The sequence below is a fragment of the Dysidea avara genome, chromosome 11, assembly GCF_963678975.1.
Source record: "Dysidea avara chromosome 11, odDysAvar1.4, whole genome shotgun sequence".
Classification (NCBI taxonomy): domain Eukaryota; kingdom Metazoa; phylum Porifera; class Demospongiae; order Dictyoceratida; family Dysideidae; genus Dysidea; species Dysidea avara.
The window spans coordinates 17,279,712-17,291,056 of NC_089282.1; the positions used below are offsets into that span (position 1 = coordinate 17,279,712).

Below are 11,345 nucleotides of genomic sequence, written 5' to 3' on the forward strand. Positions count from 1 at the left end.
TATCCATCTCTAGATGTATTAGGTTCTACCTTATGAAATGCATGTACTTGAAAATGAGGACACCTGCAGGGGCGGATCCAGGGGGGGGGGGGGGGGGCTTTGGGGACTGAAGCCCCCCCTTCATATTTAGGCTTTACTTGATCAATATGCTGAGTATTATAATGAAATTTTGTCTTAGCATAATTATATGATCACTAATAATACAAATACTCATAAAACCACCTTATAAACATTTTCCAAGGTATTATCAGTGGATTTATGCTAAAGTTTATGCAACAAGGACCCAGATCAGCATTGGAGGTGTACAAGATCGAGATACTCTAATAGAGCAGTCAGCTAACTATTCTAATAGAGCAGTCAGCTAACTACTCTAATAGAACATTCACTGGAAACATGTAGTTGGTTCTGTTATGGAATTTTTCCAAATCTGCCTGCACCTATACATACAATGAAGTGCATTGGTCTGTTTAAAGGGCTTCATTCATCTACTTGTGTAGTTAATATGTATGACAATACTTAATTCAGGTACACAATTTCCATTGAAAATGCTTTCAGATTCAATCTTGTATTGTTCAAATTTCAAAATTTTCCACTTTCAACATTATTATTCTAACATGCACCTATTCAGTGTTGTGCAATTGTGAGAGGGGTGCATCATGTACTTGGTTGCTTGTACCTACCCAAAGTTTTCCATTAGCAAAATACTTCAGAGTCAGAGAGCCATACCTATAATCTAAAGGCAGTATATAAAATATCTACAGGCAGAAAATATTATGACTTTTATGGGGAAATGTCTCAAAATTGCAGTATTTTAGCATCTATTTTTCAAAATTTTCCTGGGGGGCATGCCCCCAGACCCCCCTAGTTCCAGCATGCGAAGCATGCTGGGAAGTGTGCTTTGCACACCTCTATCCAAGAGATTAGTACCTTGAGTTAGCCCCCCCCTCCCCCCTTTTATAAATCCTAAATCCGCCCCTGACCTGCGTGATCTGTACACCTGTAAAATGCACTACCAGAGAACCACACAATGAAATAAGGTACCTATGTTTTATGATCCCCATAAAATGTTTGAGCACCTAGCTGCATACTCTCCAAAAATCAAGCCTTTAGCCTGCCATTATCAAGTTATGCTTGTCTGAACTCATCAAGCAGGCAGGCAGTTAGTCAATCGGTAGAAAATTTCATTGAATAAATTTTGTAAAAAAAATTGTAGCAATTTATTGGGAGTACTTAGGGTTGAACCGAAGGCACTTTTGGACTTGGTTATACCTAACTGATAATGCCAAGGTACCAGGATGGTATTGTGAAGCTGGTTTTTACATGATTTTTTAGCCAGAAAAACCCAAACCTCCATTATCCCTAATATACAGTACTATTGTACTGTATGATAGTGTAGAAACCTTATTGGTTCATTCTACTAACACATAACAACTTTCACAAACCTGTTGTTGTTGAGATGATGACTGACCAGATACCTCAGCCCACCATACGATGGGACTCATCCCATCACGACCAGTCTGATGACTGCATACATTTCTTACCCTCTTTATTTCCATAGAGACCTCCATCACTGAAAGACGTTTGTTGGGGTTGTCACTCAAGCATGATGTCACTAGTGGCACTAAGTCTGCAGCTCCTCCAGTAAACATGTTGAGGTACTTCTGACGTCTGACAGCCTCAGACACCACATTATACTGGTCAGTGTTAGTGTTAAGTTGTAACTTTTCAGTAGCTTCAGGCCACTGCTGGGTGATAACATTAATTGCCACTCCTCCATAAGAAAATACATCTAATGGTGGACCATAGACTGGCCTTTTGGTTAGTGCTTCAGGGGGCATGAAATCTGGTGTTCCTGGGATTTTAGTCATTGTCATTTTACTGTCAGTCTGCATCACTTTAGCAACACCCAGGTCAGTGATCTTGGTTTCAAGATGGCCTCCCAGTAATATGTTATTTGGGGTGAGGTCACGGTGTACGATTGGAGGATTCCTACTATGGAGGTACCTTAGACCGAGGCACACTTCATCCAATATGGATAGTTTGACATACAATGGTATATTGCTGTAGTTCTCCACCAGACCCCTCAGGCTGCATTGCATCTTCTCCATTACCATAATAGGTAATCTGTACTGGTCACGTGCCGGATAGTACACTCCTATGGTGAACAGCTATAGCGAGGTCATGTGACAAGTACAATATCATACCTAGAAACTGAACGATACACGGGTGACGAATGGTACTCCAAATTTGACACTCGTTAAGAAAGTCGGTTGTAATCTTACGACGCCCTTCATCTTGAGACCATTCCAATAAGATCGAGTGTACCTCCTTGGCGGCGCACAGTGTTCCTTGATAGTCGACCTCAAACACTCTCCCATAAGCCCCGCGACCAATTTCCTTTCCCGTGGGATTCACACCATAGAGAGTAAGATCAGTGGCAACTCTAGCAGCCATCGAGTACCTTTAACTTATAACCTCTTGCAAATCAAAGAAGGGCGTGGCTGTCGTTGTACACAGCTTCTAATACACAGCTTCTAATAGTTCTTGCGCGACAACAAAAACAAGCGAAATCACGTGCATAGATTTATTTTTGAACTTCAAACTATAATTACCACACGTGACTTCCGCTTTAAATTTGTCGACGCGCAAGAACTATTAGAACCTGTGTACAAACTATTATAATATACATGCTGCGCACGTGATAATGACTACAACTTTCCAGCTAGTGTTTCGCGTGCAGAACTACTTCCAACAGCTGTAATCATAGATACTAGAATACATAATGCGCAATACAATATGTGACTGAATTTGACAAAACCCGGCTTCGACGCACAAAACTTCGTTAGGAGATATGGCGATTTTAAGTAATCATTGTGTAATAACTTCCCAGTGCCTACAGCTGTGCAAACAAAATTTGCACCAAGTATGCATCTATTTACTAGCTATCACTGAGTGGGTGTATACATTTCTGATACCCAAAATTAGCCCTGTTTTGGGCAGCTTTTCTCGAGTGAGTAATAATATCACTGGTGATAGTAATAGGGTGGGAGGGTGGGGATGGATGGTAGTCTTAATATACGGGTATAAAATGGAGTAAGAAGACGATTGGAATCCAGAGGCCAAGTTTGGGCTCTCCATGGCCCTCAAATCACTCCAAATTGACCGAGAACACTATTGGTGAGCTCTCTGTGAAGTCCCAGCTCACTACACACCATTATCACAAAGCCATGGCCATTCAATGGCGCCAATCTCCCACTCGTGGCTTTGACAGGGTCGGAAGAAAGCTGCCACAGAAACCAGACTTGCCAGTCCTGAAGGAAGTACAGTGTGGAATGTGATAGTGTATTAGGCCAGCAATCCATTTCTGACAAAAACGTAAGTTTGATTTTGTGTGTGTGGAAGCCTTGTTATGTGAAATCAGGTCACATATAGAGAAATGCATGATATTAACAATCACATTAAAACATAAAAAACTTTTCGATTATGGGTTACAGCTAATTTTTCTCGTCCGATTTCTCCTTCTTCAAATAACAACTACAGTTGTACAATCCTCACTTTAGACGAACCTCCCAGCAGGGAAACGTTTGTCGCCAGAAGCAGGAGGAATCTCAGTAGACCTAGTCCCGGACAGCGGACTACATCCGCCAAAACCTCTAACGCTGTTGTACCGTGGCCTTCCTCTCTAACGAAGCAACACCACAACTAGAGGTCACCATCAAAGATTTCTGCAGTTGCCAACAAGGGTAGATGCTTATATGAACTCCTTCTTTCCTTTTACAATAAAATTATGGAACCAACTAGATTATCATATTATCCAAGCTCCATCTCTTGATTTATTTAACAATTATATAAATTTGTAAATAAGTAGCTAACTACATATGTACGAATATACTCATGATTGAGTTTGTACATTAACAAATATATATATATATATAACGGTACCCTTAAAGGTTGGTTATCACCGAACTTTAATCTGTGTGTTCTCTACTTTTTGTTTGCGCAGATTAATTTAGTAGGACCATATCAACGCCTACTAGTCAAGGGAAGAGGAAGCTCCCCCCTAGTCCAGGCGTCTCACCACCCGACGAGATGCTAAGTAAGGTACAGAAGCTGCCAGGTGAAATATGTAAGCATTGCAATAAACTTTGTTCTAAGAAAGGTACATCATTCCAATGTGAAGTTTGTTACAGTTGGATACATGCATCATGTGAAGGGGTATCAAACGATACTTACAAACTGTTCAATAAATTGTCTGCCTCAGTGCCAAACATAGTTTACTGCTGCAATTTAAACCAATGTTATGCCCGTCTAAGCCAGTTAACCTCAGTGGCAAATAATCCTCCAACTGAAAATGTTGACCACCACAACTTCCAAACCTTCATTGATAATCACAATGTCCTAGAGAACTCCGTCTCCAAACTTGGTACTCAAAATGATCATGAAGCTCTTTCCCAGGCCAACTTAGCCTTGGAGAAGCATTTCAGTGATCTATTAAGCACTCAATCTGAAACTCAGAAAATTATAAAACCACCAGAAGTTTCAACAGCAGCAACTGCCTCATCTATTGCAGATGAGCTTTTTGAACGTGAACGCAAGAAAAACAACATTATAGTTTATAATCTACCAGAAGCATCCGAACAATCTTCAGAAGAACAGAATTTTGCTGACCTGTGCAAATGTATTGTTAAAGTTGACCTCAATATCCAGAAAATCTTCCGTATTGGCTGCAAAGACAACACTAGAGTGAGACCTCTGCATGCTGGTATGCTTCACTTCAGAAGATTCCAAATTGACAGTTCTATCTGATGCTCCCTGCCTTCGCTTCCATGACAATTACAAGAAAGTATTTATTGCCCCTGACATGACAAAGTTTGAAAGAGCCAAGCACAAGAAACTAGTAGATGAATTAAAGCAGCGTAGACAACAAGGTGAAACAAACCTGATCATAAAGAATGGCTCAATTGTACGAAGGCAACTAAGAAGATCCAACACAACTAATGTGAACACAAGTACACCAAATCTTGCCCAAACTTCCCCATTTGCTCAAACCTCCTCATAAGCTATGTCAATCGATACGGATAATCAGACTTCCTGATACCCCTGAGTTTAACCAAAGTATCAATGAACCTAACTCACATTTAGTAAAACCAGACCCAATTCCATTGTACTTGTGGAATTCTAGAAGTCTTGTCAACAAGTTGAAGAACTTTAATAGTTTTACACTTACTTCAAATTACAAAATCTACGGAATAATGGAAACCTGGCTTTCTGGCCATATCTATAATAATGAAATTTTTCCTCCTAATTGCACTATCTATCGTAAAGATCGCTCGTCTCGTGGTGGTGGTGTTATGTTAGAAATTGACATGAGTATTCCTAGCAAACTGTTAACTAGTCCTGATGATATTGAAGTGGTTACCGTTGAAATCCTGACCAGCAAGCCCTGTAAAATCTGTCTATTGTATAATCCTCCAAATAGTGGAACTGACTACCAAGAACATTTACTTTCATGTGCATCTCTCTTAAGGAGGACGGTCTTATTGTGTTTATGGGTGATTTCAACACCCCAGATGTTGTTTGGTCAACACTAAGTACAAACTCCCAGTTTTCTTCTAAAATCTGTGATCTAATATTTCAGTATAACTATACCCAGATTGTTGAATATTCTACTCATGTCCAAGGAAATATATTGGATCTCATAATTACTAACTGTGACGAAAATATTTCTAATCCCCAAATTCACACAGAAGATAACCCATTGCTTAAATCAGACCACTACCCTGTTACCTTTAATCTTAACCTGCTTCATAATTGCAATGCCACAACAGAAAGTGATTCTATTAATTTATATGATTACTCTAAGGTAGATTTTGATTCAATAAAATGAATATCTTTCACATGTTGACTTTTCTCCCTGCTTTAATTCGTCTGACGTAGAATTTGTATGGACTTTAAGTAAAGAAATTCTACTTGATGCAATTCACCAGTTTGTTCCACAAATCAAGATAAAACTCAATGATTTTCTTAATGGTTTATCCCAAGCTTAAAGCATAAAATCAAATGTCTTTGTTCACTTAGAAAGCGGTACTCAAAATCTCCCACACCTCATATCAAAGATCGATTGCAGGCTGCTGAGTTTGAAGCTGCAGAGGAAGCCTTAGCTGCTCAATCTGCATATGAATCTAAACTTATTAATGACTTCGCTACTACCAATTAACCCAAGATATTTAGCTACATCAGAAGTTTGACTAAATCTGATCCTACCCCACACACTGTGTATTATAATGATAACAGCACAATCAATGATAAACAAAAGGCATCATTGTTTAATAATTACTTTTACTCTGTGTTCACTACTACTAATATTAACCAACCCCCTCCTAGTGAGCCTCTAGACTCTAGCACCCAACAACATTTAGTTTCAATTGATATTTCTGAAGAAGATACTTTTAACGTTCTTAACTCGTTGGACCCACATAAGGCAGTTGATATAGATGGAATTGGGCCAAAATTTCTGAAAAATTGTGCTTCATTTCTCTATAGACCAGTACACTATTTGTTCAACCTTACACTTCGCAAACATGTTATTCCACTAGAATGGTGCACTCACACCATAATTCCCATATTTAAGTCTGGTGACAGAGGATCAGTTACAAATTACCGTCCTATATCATTGTTATGAAACACCTCAAAGTACTTGAAAAATTGATGTATGATAAAATTATTGACCATCTCAACAGATTTATTTCACCTGCACAATTTGGATTCCTCAAAAATAGATCTGTAATTCAACAATTGCTGATCCTTTTCAACCAGTATTAAATACTAACCATCAAACTGACGTTATCTATTTGGACTTTCGTAAAGCATTTGACAGTGTGCCTCATAATCAACTATTGCTAAAACTAAATAGACTTGGTATATCTGGCAACCTATGGCCATGGTTTAAATTCTATCTCCTACACCGTCAACAGTGCGTAAAGATATATAATCAATTTTCTGATTTCCCACCAGTCTTATCAGGGATTCCCCAGGGCAGCATCTTGGGCCCTCTACTGTTTCTTGCCTACATTAACGATCTACCAGACCATGTATTGACTTCAATATTATTACTATTTGCAGACGACACAAAATGCTTTAAGACTATAACTGATACAAATGACAATCTAGATCTGCAAAAGGATGTAGATATTCCAGATGGATGGAGTATCAACTCTGATCTACTGTTCAGTCTATTCATGTCTTTTAAACCTCACCTGCAAACATCCTATTCTATAGGCAACAATGTTATATCCAAAGTGACTATTCATAGAGATCTGGGTATCATTATCTCATCAGATTTAGACTGGGGACCCCACCACCAACACATAATATCAAAGGCTTATCGGATGTTAGGCTTATTACGACGTTCCTTTTCAACAAACATAACTGCTATATCCAAGAAACATCTATATATGTAACTGAATTTTGGAAAATCACCCATATGGATGCGAGTGAAATAATTAGAATTTTCATGTTTAGTGGATTGCTTATAAGAGCAGGTAACAGTTTTTAAAATATTTCAAGAATTTTCTTGTAATTTAAGGTACTGAGAATGGCTTAAAACCATCAACAAGTAGATTTGTACTATAAAGTTTGTGATTTGATCATTAAATATTTTAAGTGTCAAATGCGCCCATATGGGTGATTTTCCAAAATTTGGTTACATATATCGCTAGTCAGATCCCAATTAATGTTTTGTTCAACACCATGGAAACCATATTCAGTGTCGCACAATGAAGTACATATTGAATGACTATACCAGCAACTATAAATCTTGATTACTTGAGCTCAAAATTTTACCCTTAATGTATGTTTTGGACATCTGTGACATAATGTGTTTTATCAAAAGCCTTAAAGCCCCTACAAATGCATGTAATGTCACTGACTATATTAAATTCACTTCAGGAAACACATGATCAGGATCTAGCTGTAAACTGCAACACATAAGAAATACTAATGTTTCCAGCAGCAACTTCTATTTCAACAGACTCCCTCATATATGGAATGTTTTACCAATACAAATTACAATCTTAGCCTACCTACTATCAAGTACAAACTTTCTATGGAATCATTTTGAACTAAATTTTGATCCTGACAATGTATGCACTTTTTCTTTTGTTTGTCCCTGTAGTAATTAGTAATAAGTCACCTGTAACCCTTGCTTTACATGAGTTTTTATATAATATAGCTAACTATAACTAATCTTAATAACTACTTACTCCTGGCCACTGGCCAGCATACACTAGATTTTAAGGACTACTAATGTCTATACTGTATGTATCTTGTTGTATGTATGCTGTAAAGTAAATAGTAAATAGTTTTGAAAATTAAGAGTTACAAAATTGAATCTGGAGGTAATTATAGTCCTACTATAGAATGCACATTATGGTATTTTATGCAGTGATAGAGGGGAGGTGCACCAGGGTAGTAGGGTTGGGTGATACAGAAAAGTGCACCACGATATATTATGAAAGCATTTATCACGATAATCGATATTAAATGATTACTGGAAAAACCATGTTATATTAACATGTACAAGTTTTGCTATGACTTGTATTGTTACATACATCCCATAAACAACTCCTAAGCTGTAAGCACTGCATATGGCTTTACATTAATGTGATTTGCTTGCATTTGTGAGGCAGTTACATTAATAGTATTTTTATTTTGTGAGTAATTATATGATTCACAATTATGTCATAAACTCGACAAAATTATCACGATGCGTAGTCTCGATACAGTAATGGTCTCATCCTTTTATCACGATACCAATGATATATCATTATATTGACCAACCCAAGTAGGTGTGTCTGTCTGGAGGGGTATAGTTCCCACAGAAACTACTAAAACTATTTCATATGTTTAGGCCTAAAATACTTGATATTAGAGTTGTACCGATTATCGGATCAGTAATCTGTAGAAGCCAATAATCAGCTGTTTTTACCATAATTGGAAATCGGTTGTAATGGGCTATGGCCAGCAGATTATTAGTCTATTCAGCTGCAGTACCACTGGAGGGCTGGTGTCAAAGGCTCAGGTATGTACTTGGGTAATTTGTTTATGTTTTGTGGTAACCACAATAATAAACAGTGATGGTTCAGGCCCTAGCCCACTTGTCTGACTAGCAACTTTGATTGAGATAAGTGTACAATTTCACAGAATTGGCTTTACTAGCTCTACTTTTAATGGAGTGTGCACAAGTATAACTGTAGAGACCTACAATCGGGTATCGGTTAACTATCGGTAAAACAGGGTAAAAATATATTGGATATCGGTTTTCCCTAAAAAGTTGGAATCGATACAACTCTACTTGATGGTTATGTGCACAAATATCAACAGCAGGTTGTGACATTTTTTTGGGTCTTCGACTTACAGTCAGTGGCATAGCTACCATTCTCACTAACAACAGGTTGAGCAGGCCTGAGTTTTGGCACCCCTGATTTTCTACTCATACGTTTAGGCCACTCCAATTGGTAATTATGTTTCTGGTCCATCGCCTGCATCCTTTTTTGGAGAATGTGGAATTTCAGAAATACATGGGTAAAATGTCCAAATCAGATTTTCAAATTTCAGAAACAAAGATGCTAAATCAACTACTTAAGTATCGCCTTTTATCAGTGAAAACCTGCAAGAAATAGGCATAGTGCATAGTACAGATCGATATACTCTAATAGAACAGTCAGTAAATTACAAAAATACTGTAACTGAGCAGTCACTTCATTGTTGCTTTGTTGCTGTATCACACACATAATAGAATCTATAGCTGTAAGCAGGGCCAGAGTGTACAGTGATATGGTGCTGGACCACTTTTCAGCTACTTGAATTTGTAAAAGATCGAGATACTCTAATAGAGCAGTCATCGTAATATACTCTAATAGAGCAGTCAGTCATCGTTCTCATTACACTGCTTGGTCTGATTTATGTTAATTGTATTAAATTACTTTTCATAAGTTCCAGTGAGTCAACTGCATGGCGGCTAATTGATCATACAAATCAGTTACAATAAAAAATAGCCTCCACATGTCATTTCAAAGCATATATTTTCACTTGCAGGAGCATGCCCCCAGACTCCCTAGCTTGACATGCTTAGCACATGCAGTTGATCATCACATGAAAGAGATATTTCTGACTTAAACATCACATTGGATCAATAAAAAGTATAGTGTGCACGGCAATGACCTCCACTGGAGTCCATGGATGATCTGACCACTCAAACTATCTCTGGAGTAATTCAGGTTTTTTTGTGCTGGTTGAATGCAATTAAACTAGTTTAATAATTGAAGCATGGGAGCTATACTGTAGCATTAACTAAGCTGGAGCATTACTTATGACATGTATAGAACAAGTTGATGTTGTGCTACTTCTAAAAACCAGGCGCCATACAGGTAGCTAACTCATCTGGAATTAACTATAGACAGTATATGCTACTATGAATCAACCAACTATGTATTACTATTTTACAATACGAAGTGTATATTTAGCCGGTACCGGTTTGCAAACACTAACGGCTATTGTGCCGGCACTAGTAGGTTGCCCCGAGCATTCAACTTTAGGGCACGCGTCTAGTAGGTTGCCCCGAACATTCAACTTTAGGGGATGTGAAAAGTAGTTCCTTAGCGTTAGGGGTAGGCTAGGGTTCAGCTTTGGTTTCTTCTTCACATAGAAGTCACTTCAGTCGGATGTTTATAACGTAGAAACTAAATAATATGACTAGCTGCAGCACCGGTGGTATAATCGTTACAAACATTGTTTATGAGTACGGATGCCCGGGTTCGAATCCCCGCTTAGACAACTTTTTTTTTTCGCTTTCTTAGGTTTTTTGTACAAGTTTTTTTTTAATGCACGTAACATTCTAAGTATTATACCCTCCACTGCCGGCAAAATAGCCGGCAAAACAGTGTAACCGGTACCGGCTCTATATAACCTGCCTTTACAATAGGGTAGTTTTGGGTTGTGAAATAATATTATTAGCTAATTCTCGTATTTTGTAATTCATGAAATATTCGTAATTCGTTCAATTACGTTGCTATGCACTGCTAAGGAAGCGTTTGTCATCAAACCGCTTTTACCAACGTATTACGCACAGAACTATCTTCTAAACTGTTTTATAGTGTAACTAACGTGTTTTTTTCCCACAAATTCTCTCGACAAAGCCTCAAAACTGCTCTTCATTTTCGTTCGCGTACGTAATTAAGGGATACGCCCCCTTTCAACTCGAAGCGATAGGCTATTCCTGGTAGTGTACGAGGCCTGCACCGTTGTTTTTCAGTTGCTAAATGAATGAAAACCTCAAGGGGAAAGTA

The 11,345-nt window shown here is 38.1% G+C and overlaps 1 protein-coding gene across 2 annotated transcripts in view; it reads right to left on the reverse strand.

Moving 5' to 3' along the window:
* The window catches only part of LOC136238843 (probable serine/threonine-protein kinase DDB_G0271402), a 24,426-nt gene extending 21,859 nt beyond the window's left edge, over positions 1 to 2,567 (reverse strand). For both annotated transcript variants that reach the window (XM_066029469.1, XM_066029468.1), the window contains exons 1-2: positions 2,205 to 2,567; positions 1,443 to 2,155 (exon numbers count right to left, since the gene is read on the reverse strand). In XM_066029469.1, coding sequence (XP_065885541.1) covers positions 1,443 to 2,155; positions 2,205 to 2,454 — 963 coding nt within the window. In that variant the 5' untranslated portion in view covers positions 2,455 to 2,567. The remainder of the gene's footprint in view (positions 1 to 1,442; positions 2,156 to 2,204) is intronic.
* Between the last annotated feature and the right edge of the window lie 8,778 nt (positions 2,568 to 11,345).